Consider the following 15,734-nt stretch of genomic DNA (forward strand, 5'->3'; position numbering starts at 1 on the left):
GCATGCTCACTGTATTGTACCATCACATGAGGGAACAGTACAGAGCCAGAAGGAAACCCACCTCACAGCAAGAACAAAAAAAAGCTAGAAACTTAAGCTAATAACCTTAACGAAAAAGACAAGTGTATTCTGGCAAAGAGCCCTGTTCACAAGTAGGCATGTCCTCTGCCTTCACACAAATATACACAGTAAGTCCGAGACAGGTTTCTTACAGTTAACAAAAAAGTCTGAAATTCAAAACCAATGAGAAATTTAGTAAGGTTTTCTTTCTCCATTAGCTGGATATCCTCAAGCAAGCACTAAATAAGAAAATGATGTTTCAGCAGCAGGATAAATACTCCTGGAGAACTTACAGTTTATCATCATGAAATGTGATCCACTGTGCCAGATTATATGGTGCTATGAATCCTCAGTTTCATTTGAAATAATGAGATGGGTTTTGTATGCAGATTTTCATAAAGGTGAACATTCTTAAAAGTATACTTACTTATCATCCCTTTCTAGGCATTTTACCAGAATTGGTAAAATTCCTGATTTTATTAAGTCATCAATAGGTGGATTTCTGTCACTGGATAGGAGTTTTCTGTGAAATTAAATGCAGAAGTAAAATAAGTAACTTTCATCATGAAACAAGTGTTGGAAGTACATTTCTATGCCTTTATTTTTACCTTGCAGCTTGGACAGCACTCAGTTGGATCACTGGGTTGTCACTTGTGGCATTCTGGGGAAAAAAAAACAACAACAAAAAAAAAAAACCAAAACAAAACCTAGGCTTGTAAAAATTACAAAAGCACAGAACATGCACTTCTAATGAAAAAAAAAAAAGGTGAAATAAAACATACCTGTAGTATAGCTTCTAGTGTTACGTTTTGCTTAAAAAAAAAAAAGAGGTTTTATTAATTTTGTTGCTAAATTACACTTTTTAAACATTCAACACAATCAAACTAATTTTAACAGCATGTAAGTTCATAATTTTGCTTTAAAATAACTCAAGACTTCCAGTGTTAAAAGTTAGAACAGACTATATTGAGACATCAAAGTTTTTAAAATAATTCCAGAATCAAGGAACTTACTGCTTTGAAGTCAGCATCAACATCAGAATCTTCTAAACTTTCTTCTTGGGGAACATTTCTTTTTTTCAAAAGATGTTCGTCTCTTTTGTTCTGTAAAAGAATGACAAAAAATAAAGACACTTAATGCTTATTAGTACAGGGTGACAATATAATGGCTACTTTCACAAGAAAAGTTTAGATAACGTTACTTTTTTTTTAAAAAAAAAAGGCATTTATAACTGCACATTGAATTTGAAGTATTTCAGCTGTAAGAATCCAGCAGCTCACTAATCACAGAACTATGACAATCCATGACATTTGAATTAATTAAAACTGACAGTTTGGGGATCAACTTTCTAACAGACATTTACAATATAAATATATTTGTGTAACATTAACATTTAGCCACACATAACAGAAATTATTTTCCAGTGTAAGATTAATATTCAGCTAAACCTACTTCAAAGTTCCCTGGTTACACCATTTTAATCTTGTGTGTAAAGCAGCATGCTCTATGTACACTGACACCTGTAATATCTCCCACTCACACTATTAGCCTTATTTCTGACTTAAAGCACCCTCCGCAGCCTCAGCTCCTTTAAGTAATTACTGGGGGGGGGGGGGGGGGGGAAATTACCTTTTCAGTAGTAAAGTACCCATTTAACATTTCTACCTTGCTTAATTAGAATATTTGAACTCCTAAAGCCCTAATTTAAAAAAGCAGACATCAAATCATCAATTGTAACTGTATCCAAATGCACTTTTTTACAAGTTTAAAATGTGGTCTTTTCTAAATTTTAGACTTTATCTTTTGCTTGGTACATCTAAAGGTACAAAAATAGAAAGGAGAGTGGAAGATGATGATGCAGCACATATATCCGAACACCTTTTTGCTTAGTTTGTTTTTTTAAACAACTACATTAAGATATCAATCTCTAATGAAGCAGAACATTGGAAAAGGTGTTAACAGCTAGCTGTAACACCTAAAATAAATCTATTACACTAGCAAGGAAAGGCAGGCTTTTCAGTCTCCAATTATCTGATACCTAAACAGTACTGACCACAGAGATTGTATTATATCATGCCATGCTTGTAAGATATTAAAAAAGCCTCTAAACAGAATCATGTTTTGAGGGAGTCCCCAATGTTTTATTTTATTACGTTAGAAAAAAACCACCAAACTCATGTCCAAAATTTCTGGGACATGCTTACTTTTTAGACATTTAAAAAAAAATAATTTAAAACAGCTTTTCCAGCCTTAGTTAAAGGTTCCCAAGCAATGTATTAATTTTTTTTTTCAGATAAGAGAATGCTAAAATAATAAACAAGCACCAGAATTAAATAACACTTCAATGCAGAAGACAACATTCCATGAACTTAGCATAATTTAATTTTTCTCAAGTCTAAGTACAGAAACTAGATCCTCAAAGAGTGCAGAAGGTCACCTAGATTAGCTATGGCAGCCTCTCCAGAGCTGTACGCTAACAGCAACATACTCTGAGCACATTCATAGAGTCAAGCACTAAAGGTATTTTGTTATCAAGTGCTTTTGGAAAAAAGGGAGATGGAAATGAGCTGGCAGTTAAATGCTGAGAAAACAGTGCTATGCAGGCAAACTGCATCAGGCAGGCACACACCGATAAGTGGATTCACCATAAAAACCTATAATGTATTTATCTTATTTTTCCACCCCAAGTACTTGGCACTGCCATTTTAAGCAAAGAGCAAACATCATTCAGCCTAGCTTTGCTCAAGTACAATTCCTTTTCCTACTGTTTGTCTAAACCATAGCCTATACTTCAGCAGCTACAGGGACCGGACCCAGTTTCCAGAGGCCCTCTCCATGACCATATCAGCCTCCCTCCCCAGTACACGGCTACTACACACATCCACCTGAGGAGAAAGCAGTTCCTTCCTGCCTTGAATGAACAGCTCCTATAGGATCAGCTGTGCTGTTATAGTAAAACAAGCCAATCCTAGGAGAAGGGATTGAAGCTGGAGAAAGGTCCTGATGTCTTCAGTCAACTGTCCTCTTCCCACCTAAAGGTATCACCACAGATCACGGTGGTGAGCAAGTTCACACAAGCATGAAAGTACAGGAAGACATTTAGCTATGAGGGTGGCAGACACTGGTCCAGCCTCAGACAGACGTTCCCTGTCTTCAGAAAAGGTGCAGCCTGACGTAACTGGGGTCTTAGCACACAACTGTCACCACTGACTGCTGGAGCAAGTTAAAAGTTTCAAACTAAATCATTTACTGGGAAGGGTGAAGTTTCCTTGTCATTAGCAGCAAACCACTATGGTGTAATGCAGGGTTTTCCAATTCTGTTCCTCCCAAAATATTCGGCTGAATATTCTACATCTCATGCTCAAAAAAAAAAAAAAAAAAAAAGCAGGGAAAGAGCTTTACAGGGTTTTTCTAAAGTATGCTTGACATAAGAACTGTTATCCACACTGATTCACCTGGGAGGTGACCAATGGTGAGGACGGTAACAAAAGGAACAACATTTCAAATTCTGGCCCATCAAACAAGTAGGTTTAAATTCTACTATGGAACAGGGTCTCTTGACAACAGTAAAACTGCAGACTAATTAGAAATCTTAGTATAAGACTGAGTAACACCAAAAAGCCTTCCAGTTGTAGCTGCATGCTAAAGGTGGCCATAACACACACCATAACTGAGCTAACCAAGAGTCTAGTTCTCTCCCATTCCAGCAAGCAAGTTAACAGCTCCTTAGAAAGCCTTTTATACCTTCATATACAACTACGCCTTCCCTTTGGCAACATGAGTATGCCTAAGAGAACGCTTCCTAATGTTAATGTTAACCAAAGTAAGTACAAGTAATCACGTATAAAAACTGACCTCAGCCAGGGAAAGTAAGAGTGAGCGAGAACATTCTTGTAGCTACTCACTGTTTGCAGATGGTTGGGCTGAAAAACAGTTATCAAGAAAGAGGAGCTTCCACAGCAGCCTCAAGCAGAGAGGCTAGTATTTACCAAGAGGCACTAAAACTTCCTTACTAAGGAAAAGCCATTGTCATTAGCATTTCTTATAAAGTCAGAGTCTTCACAGAACGTTCCAGTCTCAAAAGCGTCTCTAAGGCTATGTGAAACAGCTCTGTCCACTTGCAAAAGCATCTAATTCCTGGACAGCTTAACCACTGTATACAATAATTTGATAGACCAACCACTCCCCTGTGAATGATTAAGTAAAAGAACATGATTTGCAGCTTGGCATGACCTTAAAATGTTTGCATTTTGTCGTATCGTGACAAACTCCAATGTTTTTACCTAAATCATAGCACTAGCCTCTTCTGCAGGCTCCTGTGGTAAAAATGAAGACAAATGAGCCCACCTGGGTACAGCTGTCCTGTTCAAAGCCCAGTGAGAGAGCCCCTTCAAGGAGAGAGGCATCAGGCTGGAATCCCTGATGAAGGGTAAGACCTTACCGCTAACAAAACTAAGCAGGTCTCCTTCAAGGGGGGAGATCCTCAACCACCACCTGAACAATGTGTGCTACTACAATGAAATCTAGAAGTTTATAAACAGCATCTGACTGCTGGTTATAGGAATTTCAACATTCTAGTAGAGATCCCACTACAACAGTCTACAGAGGTTTCCAAATGAACAAAAGGCACGTGGACAAATACACCAGGCAAAAATACCAAGCGATTAGAAACAACAGTAATGATACCATGAGTGCACTTTCTTGTCCAGTGTGATGATCTGTTAAGAGTTTTTGATGACAGATACCCATCATCTGCTTCACTGACAGTGGGAAAGTCAGGCTGCATGAACAGTAAACATGCAAATGATCCCAGTATTCCTTGTCTACCTTCTTGCAAGATGGCCACAGGGTTCAAAAAAATGCCTATCAATGCAAACAAGATTCAAAGACAACCTGATTAATAGCACAAGAATCCTTGCGGGCAAAGAGGATGCCTGTCAAGCTCTGTGCTGCATTCCACCTAGTACTATAGGACACAGCCAATAGGATACTCTAATGGAGCTATGAAAGGTGTTCACCATAAATTTATACATGCTTTTCAGCAGCTGACACATGGGAAAACTATGAGAGTCTCAACTCTGTTGGGAAGCATCAAGATCAAAAGGGAAAAGAAATAAACAAGAAGATCTTTGCCCTGAGGTAACAAACACCATGACTCTTCAGGTCAGGGAAAGAATTCAGGAACTCAGCAGCTAGTAGGAAGAAGTTCCTTTAGCATGAAAGTTCAAGATATTTGAGTTCTCTGGGGACGAAGAGCAGAACTTGAAGAACATCTCAACATTAGGAACTGCAGGGCTAGCCAGCATTAGCTGTATTCACAGATGACAACAAGCAGCTCTTTCCTCTGCTCTTACATCCTAGGAAAGACTAAAGGATCAGGCTAGCGATGGAGGTATGAGTCAGGTTGTCTGGACATCCCTTTTAAGCTACCACTGTTGTGACAGACCGAGCTGAGCTTCTAGGTTTCACTTACATGTAATTTCCAGTTATGGCTTTGGGGAGTGAGAGCACCTGCCACAGTCCATCATGAAGAAAAAGAAAATGCCTAGCAGTCCAGCCTCATCATGTTAAAGGGATGCTCGGAAACCCTCTACTGAATATCCTCTTAATGGAAGTTTTCTTAGGGGGGCATTTCTAGCCTGAGTGAATTTCTAGTAACAGCTCTTGGATACAAACCTGGGGGGAAAAGATTCAATTTCTTCACTGGTTGGGAAAGGACCATTAATTGGCTACACTCACTGTCTTAGAACCCATTAACACCTAGACAGATTTAAAGAAACCGTGCAAACCTGTAAAAACACTGAACAGGTCAATCTGATGATCCTACAACCCACGGATAATAAAATTGTATCCTACATGCTCAGCAAACTAGGTCCCTTGCATCCAAAGGCAGTCAAACAGATTCCACGACTGTTCTTCGGATAAAGAGCATAGCTACAGATACGCAGTTAGAAGACAGGCTACTTTTCTACATTTGAGTTCTGCTAGCTCACCTTTGAGACAACAGACAGCAGTCACAAGGTTCCCGAGAAAGATGTGCACTAGCCAAACAGAAGATAAGCAGGCTGACTAAAAATTAGTAGACACATAAGTGTACATCAGTGTGTGGCCCAACAGCCCGAAGCACACGCTGCAAAGACTGAGGCCTGTTAAGTTGGGCTTCAACTAAGTCTCCAGAAGAATACATTAGGAACAGAATTTTCCTCCTAAGGTCTTTTTATTAGGGTTTTTTTTGAGCACTCAGTCAAGGCAGGGTAGATGTAAGTTCTTTCCCAAGAATTTGCACTACTAACACTGGACAGGGAAGCCTCCAGAAGAACATACTAATAGTGCTTCACTCTCCTGCGACTGTAGCCGTTTCTTGGAAGCTGGGTAGACATACACCTAAAACCCACACTTTACAGTAAATGAAAAGCTATACATTCATGATGTACTGGAAAAGCTGTGTAACCAAAGCAAGTTTTACTATCCTGAACCTGAAAATGTGGAATTTTTCATTTTTTTTCTCCCCCACCCCCATTCTCAGACTTCCTGAGAATCAGAAAAAGATTTTTCCCACCCTAGGTCTCCCAGCAACATGAAGACAAAATTCCTTTCTTCAAGACTCACTATTTAGGAGCTATTGTGGAGGTCATCAATCTTAAGAAAGACCAGAGCAGGGACATCAAATACAGTATGCCAAAGAAACAGGTAAAAAAGACGTATGCCCACGGCTCCTTAATCTACCACTTGTTTAGCAAATAATTGTTTTGCCTTGCATCAAACTTTTAATTGGCAATTAGAGCTTTCATGAGCTAATGTCTATGAGCTCATGTCTATGAACTCTCAGAGGCAGCTGAGTTTGCCAAGAAAGTAAAAAATAAACCTTGTGAGACATCCTGGAAGTTCTTAGGATTCCAGTTTGTTAGCAGACCTTAAAGGAGGACAAGATCTTCTGTTTCTGCTGAGGTTAGGAGTGTTAAGGCTTCCTTTGAAGGGTGGCATCTAACTCAATGATGATAGCATTGACCTGGCTAAGGACTACCTTTCTTAAAGCACATAAGCAGCCCAAGTCAAGCTTCCTCCTCATAGAAAGCCATGCACCTAGAACCAAAGGATCTCTCACAGCAATAGTTACAGGTTTCATTCAGATACGGAACCTTAAACGGAACCCTAGCCATTATTCATCCATCCCACTGCCCTTTAGAAGTGAGACAAATCAGCTAAGTTAGCCAATTCATTCCAGGGTTCCTGTTTCTTAACAGAACCGCCTTCAGGTTTCTGTGATGCTGAAATTAAGAAATAAACATTCTGAATCAGACTCTGCCAAGGCACTACACTGAGAAGTTTAATTTCTAAATCCCAAGAGTCTCCATCGCCAACACTGACACTGTTATCTTGTCTGTCTGCAAAGAAAGATGGCTACTTTTTAAGCTCTTAGGCCCGCTGCTGCCCTAACAATATAGCCAGAGACCATCTTTCCAGAAATGTAGTAGGTCCATTCCCAAAATGCGTAAAACTCATGTTCAGCAAGACCAATATGGAATCAAAAAGGGCGCCTGACCATCAGAAGTGTCATGTGACTGGCTCACAGTGCCAACCTGTGTCTCTGCCAGATGACTGCTAGCTACCCTTTCATATCAGAGAGAACGTTGTTAGCTCAATTCCTAAACAAATAATAAGTGACTGGGAAAAGAAAAAAGAAGGGAAGTTTCCTTCTGAATAAGAGCTGTGGTGTGAAGATAGTGAATAGAGATTAACATATTCTTGAAATACAGAATGTGTTGCAAATGCACCTTGATGTCTGTAATCTCAAAAGAATAAACACCTCACACTAATGCATGCAGAAATTGTTTACTACTGTTCAAAGCTGTGAATTGTTTTGATTTATTCCATCTTACAAAACAGAAATGTGAGCAACTTCATCAGATCCATTCATTTAATATTTATACACACATTGATTCAAAAGACAAACCCATGACTATGTAGCGCTTCAACTGTAGAGATCAAGAATGTTCAATTTGCCTATTTTCTTCAAAAGCCAGGTGTACACTCAGCATCTGGATAGCTGGGATAAGGGAGAAGATAACTCTTGGTTTTCAAGAGGCACTGGTGGATTACTAAGATCATGCCAACACACATTTCCTGGATTTGGCACACATGCTAGGGTACCTGTGTTAGCTGTAAAGGTGAAGACAAATTGATATTATAGCTTATCATTTCCACTGAATAAAATATATCCCTTTACATTTCAGTCCCAATTCTCCACCAGAAGCAACAGCCTGACATTTGCCACGCAGCTCCAACAGCAAACCAGGTGCCCACCAGCACCAGTTCAGCTGTTGCAAACCAACAACTTGGACACATGCTTTCTCTCTTACACTAAAGAGATGTCTTCCACTGGTCTCTGCAGTGGAAGACGTTCCAACAAATACTCCAGAAGAACACAACTTCCTGTATTTATGAGTTCTGCAGCTGCTGTTCACTCTTGATTTACATTCTGACCTACACCCAGAGCTTAGGCTTCTCTAAACGTATAATTCATCTCTGCATGTGTAGTTTTCAGTGAAAAGTCAATAGCAGCTCATAGGCTTCCTCTTCCTTATCTTCACTCATGTATTACTGGCATATACCAGATTCCTTCCACAGAGAACACTCCATTGCCTTGTCTCAAGTGCATGACTTGCTCCACACCATGCTTGTTATAAAATGGCCTTGAAATTGTGACCTGTTACAAAAACCAATTATGAGAATTAAATTAAAACTCAAATTCTCACTTCGCACTGCAAAGCTCTCTCCAAAGACTGCACTGCTCATACGCAGTCTCAATTTAACAAGATATATGAGGATAAGCTGCATTAGCTAAGCCATCTTTTACAACACTGCTTTGCCAGCAGGCACAGACTGCCCAAATGCTATGAATGACTCTTCCCAGTACAGATTTCACAGTTATACAGCTAGTTTTACACTGAATCAACACACTAGTTCTGAACAGAGAGGGCTCCTAACATGTCAGCATAGACTTCAACTGCTGATAATTCAGATATCAAAATTACCTGAATCTCACTTAAGCAAAAACTGTGCAATTTCATTTTTCACTGTATGTAGAAGTAGCTTTCTCCACACCCCAATCCTCTGCCAGTACCCTCAATCCTCTGCCAGTACCAATGAGGCCACAGCCAGCTTAAGCTACACATTCACACATCTTCAGCTGGTTTCTTTGATTAGGAAAATATGAAAGCATTAAACAAATTTTAGATGACATCATGCACAAGTACTAAGATTTCATTTTCTTTTTTTAGTCATCTGGGTCCTATTAGGTTTCTTCAACTAATTCTTATAGTCTCGGGATGAATCTTACAAACGTTTTTTATACTGCAATGAGATATAGAAGTTTTTCTTTAAGACCTGAAAAAAACAAAAAAGCCTCTTTAAGAAAAGCAGAAGGATCCCAAGAAAATATTAGCACAGGATTTTGGGTAGCTCCTACACAATCCGGTGACAAGTGCTGAAAAAATTCCTCAAAAACAAGTTAAGCTAATTTCTATTGACATAACTTCATTTACAAACCCTTCATTTTGATTTTAGCAAGACTTTGGTCTCCCCTCTCAGTTTGGAAATAATGAAAAAAAAATTAGATGAAATTGAGTGGCTATGCACTCCTAAGCAAGCACCTCTCAGACTGTCAATGATTCAACTGGCAAACTGGAGACATGTATTAAATGGGAGACTCAAAGGAGCTTGACCTACGTCTAGCATATTGAAAGCACACACTTCCATCTAGTCATTGATGAAAATATTAGAAAACATGGGTGACAGCAAGCTGAGGAGGCCTTGAAGCATACTGAGGAACAGAATGAGAATTCAAGTTAAGAGTCTGGAAAAAGCAGATGTATTTCAAAAGACAAGAAGCGATGTCTTTAAAATTTCTGCATTTATTAAACTACGTGAATAGAGAACAAACAACTACTCTTGCTTTGCAGTACTGCAAGAAGTGCCCAAAGGATATAATGGATCACAGACTGAGTGCCTGTCAACAACATACTCAAGATAAATAGGAATACTGTGTTAAGAATTGTTTTTCACTGTCCCATTTAAACTGTGGCCTGCATCCTTCCAGACTTCTACACTTCCAGAAAGATACAGGCAATTTGGATGTGAGGAGCAGCAACAAGTCAAATCTAGAAAACAGAATGTTCAAGGAAAGGGTGAATAACTGAATTTCTCTCAACAGGATTAAACTCAAGGGGCCAGTATCAGTCATCAAATATATTGAAGGTACCAAAAGGCAGATAAAAGTTTACCCCTTCTCTTTACACACATAGCTCAAGTAGTTTAGCTTGTGAAAATATTCTGCAGCAGCAAGCCTTTAAGGTGCCTAGAAATGCTGTTGAAAGAGTTCTGAATGACGAGGGTATAACAAATGCTGTGTTTTAGGCAAAGCACTGATCTAGATCATCTCTCATGCTCATGATCTTCCCAGCTACACTGGCATCTACCCAACATAACCAAAATCAGACCCTAAAATTAATTCTCTCTACAGCCCAGAAGCAGTAATTTCCAGAAAACAAAAGAACATCCACACTTTCCAAATGCTAAAACTCTCCCTTTTCCCATTCAGAGACTTCAAACATTTGAACAGCTGACACTTTCACTGTAATAATATGAGAACTGGTACAGAAACTGAATATGGATTATTTCCAAGCAATACACTGGAGTAAAGCAGTACTGTGCTGCTGTACTGAGCTTAAGTTGGAGAATAAAACCAACATTAGAATCTGCAGTAGTAATCTACAAATTTAAAACTTTTTTATGTAAGTTTGGGGCCATAAAGCAAAGCTTATAGCAAAATATTTAGCTAAGACACCAGAGTATTATTAGCAAAGTAACACGGTTGATAAACAAAAGCAGACTCACCTTCCTCAATTCAATTGTGACTTCATTTCTGTGTCTTCTCATAGTCTGTAAAAAAATAAAAGAATTATTTGTATGTAAAGAAAGCAGTATTCTGTTTTGGAATCAGTTGTTCTAGGTCAAAAGCTCAGTTATTCATCAAAAGATAAGAGAAACAGTGTGCATAATTTATAATTCAATCTTTCCTAGCAAGATGCACAAGTTTTTTGTCTGTGCTGGTTTTGGTTGTTTTGTTTGGGGATTTTTTTTACGATTATAAACCTTACAGAAAGCTTTGTCATATACCACAATAAGTATCCCAAAGGCAGAAAACATTGACACATTGACTTCCCTTGGGAGCTTCACTGGAATGACTCTCCAGGTGTTTATATGTGCATGCCAAAAGAAGCAGTAAATACAGGTTAGACTGTCTCATTCACATAGGATCACACTCACAACCTAAACACTAACTTATGCCAGTTATCTGGCCAAAATCAACCATGAGTGACAGAAGATTACTAAGCTCAATGCAAACAAGACAGATAAGGCATGTGGCAAAAGGAAACAAAGCAGTACAGTGGTACTGAGTCTATTTAGGATCTACAGACTGAACAGTGTAAAGGAAAATCAGCCCATAAACATCTCTGCTCCTTAAAAGATACTGGGCACCCAGGACACATCCCCTACAATGCTGCTATACCTCTTAGCTAAGAGAGATGAGAAGATTGAAAAAGAACAATTTTAGCCTACTGAAGCCAATCTCTCTATGTTCATTTTACAATCAGTGGAAAAGACTTGCACCATCAGAATGCAATTCAGAGAAAATCAGGACTGGATGACCGCTGGCAGCCTAGAAAGATCACCCACACTAACTAAAATTAGCCTTTTAAAATACTTTCTATGTCCTATCCTTGTACTGACCTTCACTGCTGCTATCACTTTCCTTTTGAGTTAGGGCAAATAACTTCTCTGAGCTAAAAAGTATCAGTGAAGACCAGCAGTGTACAGAAAACGCCAGCACTCCACGTCTAGTTATCTAAGGAAATACTGAACATGCTAAATTCAAACACAGGTAAACTAAGTGAGCAGACTTCACACCATGAATCTATACAGGACGTAGTTTCAGTACTTAGGACATTATCTTAGCTTCATTGGTTTCAATCCGTTTGCATAGCAGCATCATTTAATTATCTTAGGTTGACCTGAGAGTAAGGAAGGCTTGTCTTCCTACCCACAGTTTAATTAACCAACTCACTCAAGTAAACACAGGCACAATTCTCCTTTTACATCTACAAGCATGAACTATACCACTTTAAACAAAGCAAGTCCTCATTACAGTAAGAGAACACTGGTACTATATCTATCAGAACTACACTTCCCCACCCCACCCCCATTATCTTGCTAAACCATTTGATTCTTGTGACCATCTGAGCCTGCTGCAAAAGCTCAGTATGATATGACTGGATTGCTGGGGAATGGGAGGACACTGGGTAGGTAGGGAATGGACAAATGAAGAACGAGAAAAGTCACTGCATGCAACTAGTAAGACCAGCCGTTCCAGTTTCTCATTCATATTTGAATAATCTTAATAATTGTGTCAAATTTAAGGGCAATAAATAGCCTAAAAAAGTTCTTCAATACTTCTTCCCCATGATAACTCTGCAGTTCAATGGAAAAACATAGACACAGCTGTCTTAGATTCCTGCTGTAAAATCTCCTTTTCTTGATCATTATAAATGTGCTAGATACCAAAGATCTTTACAGAACTTTCCACTAGTAACACAACCCCATCTCCCCCTAAAATCTAACCTTTTACCTTAGTTTTTAAGGGGTATCCCATCACCCAACAAATCAGTTGCATATCCATTAGCATCTTCTCCCCCAAAATTGTATGTGCTTAGTGATATAACTGATACAATGCATAATTTATATTCGCTCCCTAGTTACAACTTACTCAAATGAAAAACACGTAAGTCTATGTGATAACACCTTCCCTTGAGCAGAAAAATCTGACCAAATCTGAAGCTCCTTAGCCGACAACTATACTATTACATTTGCCACCTGGTAGCAAGACAGATTTAAGAAAGACTATATGCTGTGCTCAACAGTTCAGCCGCCTCATATTTTTGGTTTAGAAAAAAACCCAAATACAGTGCAGTCTCAGGCACAGCATTACTATTCATTTCATCAATTTACTCTAAAACCTTCTCTAACAATGCTTTGACTAAATACAGCTACTCAGAGTCATCCATCCATAAAGGCTCTACTGGGAAGACTCTAAGCTTCTTTCTAAAGGCAAATAATTCACTCAGATTTTCAATTAGGGTTTTATCTTTGTTTCATACTTCCATTATTTCAGCCCCACTGATCCCACCCTATTACAATTCTGTCTCAATTTTTTTTTACTAGATTTTTGCTTTTATCAAGCTATCTTCAAAATATTTGACCATCCCATTATGGTTCTACATTTAATGTGCAAGAATCTCCCATCTCTTCCTCATTTAGGGAGCTACCACTCTTTAGAAAGGTTCTTCAAAAAAGGTTACCAGCTACACAGGCATTTTTGCTGACTAGTAGTATACACTCTACAAGCTTTATGTTTTAGGCAATCTCCATACTACCTGGGTTTTACCCTTTTAGCTGTTCTTTTATATTTTCACTTAAACTTATTATATATAGTTTCACATTCAAAGCAGCTCTGGTACATTTTTGCTTTGTTCTCCCTCCTTTAACAGGCTGAATATGCAGTCCTCACCACCAGGGTCCAGAGCTACTTCTCCATTCATGGAGCAAGTAGGTTGATAACTGGGGCTATCACTTAGCCTTAACTTCACAGAACCAATGAGTGTTATCTCCTACTGGCACAGCATCTTTAAAAATTCAGCATGTTGCAGTCACCAGGATCATCCAAGAATCACTAATACAGTGTTAGGGCTAGACTCTTCCCACAAGTACATGTGACTGAAGTTCCCAAAGAGCCTATGGTGCGTTCTGGCAGTTAAACTTGGTTGCCACAGTCACATCATGACCAGTGCTCTCAGCTAGATATATGCTGACATCATTTCTAACCTGACACTTCATGCGATGACCACTGCATACCAATATATTTAAGACCATGGATTCTACTTCATACATGTCAATTGTTGCAATTATAGACTGTACATGAAAAAACATATGCATGCGCTTGACATTGGCCAATTTCTTAGTTTTATGCCTGCTACTTAATTGGGATTTGTTCAGGCTGTTCTCCATCTTTATTTTTTTCTCTTTACCAAGGGAGCTGATACATTAGTGACAGACTGCTCCATGACAGACCTCTGAACTGCAGTTTGGATATCCTTGCCTTGAGAGACCCTGCTTCAGCCTCATTTGATTACAGAAAATACAGGTATACATACAGCACCATGCTATATACTGGACTCTCCTGCTGGGCTTTTGCAAACTTTATTTTAAAACTTGCATATTGACAGGGGCAATTTCTAATCTTACCTGTTGGTGGAAGGGTGTGGATGCATGGCAAAGCTCAAATTTTATTCCCCAAAAACCAGACAAGTGATTCAGTTAATTTTTTGTCCTGATTTGGCATTTCTTAAAAGGTATTTAAAGCTTGTGTTCAGGTGAACCATTTTAGAAATACAGCAGGTTATCAGCACCTTCCTATAGCCTCAGAAGAAGTAAACATACTATCATCCAACAGCATATAAAAGAAGTGATCTTAAATACCTGTGCAAGCCTCCCTTTAAGGAAACATTACCACTGTAAGAAGAATACCATGCTTTTATATTACCTGCAAGCCTCAGCACATAGGGAACTGATAGGCATTTACAAGAGATTTATACAGTAGTAGGAAGGTTAAAGCATTTTCCCCTGCTAACAGGTCTGCTAAAACAAACAGAAGTGACAAAATTATTCTGCAGCTTAACCCCACGGATTCATTACCAGCTTTCAGGCTGGGAAGACAACCATCCACTAAAGTCTAGATATGCAGCACTAGTTAAAACCTAGCGAGATGTTACCAATGCATCTAACACTGTGTTTGACATTCACAGCATCTGACTATGGTCATTTCTCAGCTTAATATACTCAAACAAGTAACTTCATGTCACATTGCAACAGCACATCTCAAAATCACTCTCCTGAAAAAATCTGAACTGTTTCACTGCATTAAAACAAAAAAACAAAACAAAATTAAAAAAAAAACTAAAACCAGACTCCAAATCTCAGAAACTCTGAATATACAAAATTCTACAAATCACAAAAAAGATGAGTTTATTCCTGCAGAATCTGAACTCCGACTCTGCTCCTAACTAAAGGTATTAATGCACCATACACCACGTATAGAAAGTAAAAATGAGTAACTATCAGTCAACATGTACTATTAAGAAACAAAAACATACATTTGCCAAATTGTGCTACAACATTACATCTCAATTGTTATACATGACAAGTCAGACTTTAGGTTCATAAGGCTTTTGTAACAAGAGATTTCCTCTTCCCAGTTCACCATCTGTGAAAAACAATTACATACCAGTGTGTTTGACAGGCTGATAAAACCACAGTAATACACCAAGTACTGTAAGTCTTGTAACAAGTCAAAAGTAGATATTCAGCAGTAATTCTAATTTCAAGTGCCTCAACATGCTATTATTTTATGAAATAAAACAGAAAAAAAACCAAAAGATCTACTAGAAGCTGTTAGATAAATCAGTGTTCTCATTCCTACCCTGAATTTCTGAATACTGTTCCAAAGCTAGGCACAAAATGTTACATGCCAAGAATCTCTCCCTAACACCTTCCAATTG

The 15,734-nt window shown here is 38.6% G+C and overlaps 1 protein-coding gene and 1 long non-coding RNA gene across 2 annotated transcripts in view; both read right to left on the minus strand.

The window, feature by feature from the left end:
- KPNA3 (karyopherin subunit alpha 3) overlaps window positions 1–15,734 on the minus strand; it is a 48,694-nt gene that overhangs the window by 18,777 nt on the left and 14,183 nt on the right. The window contains exons 2-6 of the mRNA XM_055801634.1: window positions 10,957–11,001; window positions 1,074–1,163; window positions 843–872; window positions 669–721; window positions 488–583 (exon numbers count right to left, since the gene is read on the minus strand). Coding sequence (XP_055657609.1) covers window positions 488–583; window positions 669–721; window positions 843–872; window positions 1,074–1,163; window positions 10,957–11,001 — 314 coding nt within the window. The remainder of the gene's footprint in view (window positions 1–487; window positions 584–668; window positions 722–842; window positions 873–1,073; window positions 1,164–10,956; window positions 11,002–15,734) is intronic.
- LOC129784288 (uncharacterized) lies at window positions 7,878–10,921 on the minus strand. Its single transcript, XR_008746810.1, has 2 exons — window positions 9,096–10,921; window positions 7,878–8,767 (listed from the first exon to the last, which is right to left on the minus strand). It is a non-coding gene; the product is annotated as an uncharacterized LOC129784288 (long non-coding RNA).

The sequence above is a fragment of the Falco peregrinus genome, chromosome 4, assembly GCF_023634155.1.
Source record: "Falco peregrinus isolate bFalPer1 chromosome 4, bFalPer1.pri, whole genome shotgun sequence".
NCBI classification, from domain to species: Eukaryota; Metazoa; Chordata; class Aves; order Falconiformes; family Falconidae; genus Falco; species Falco peregrinus.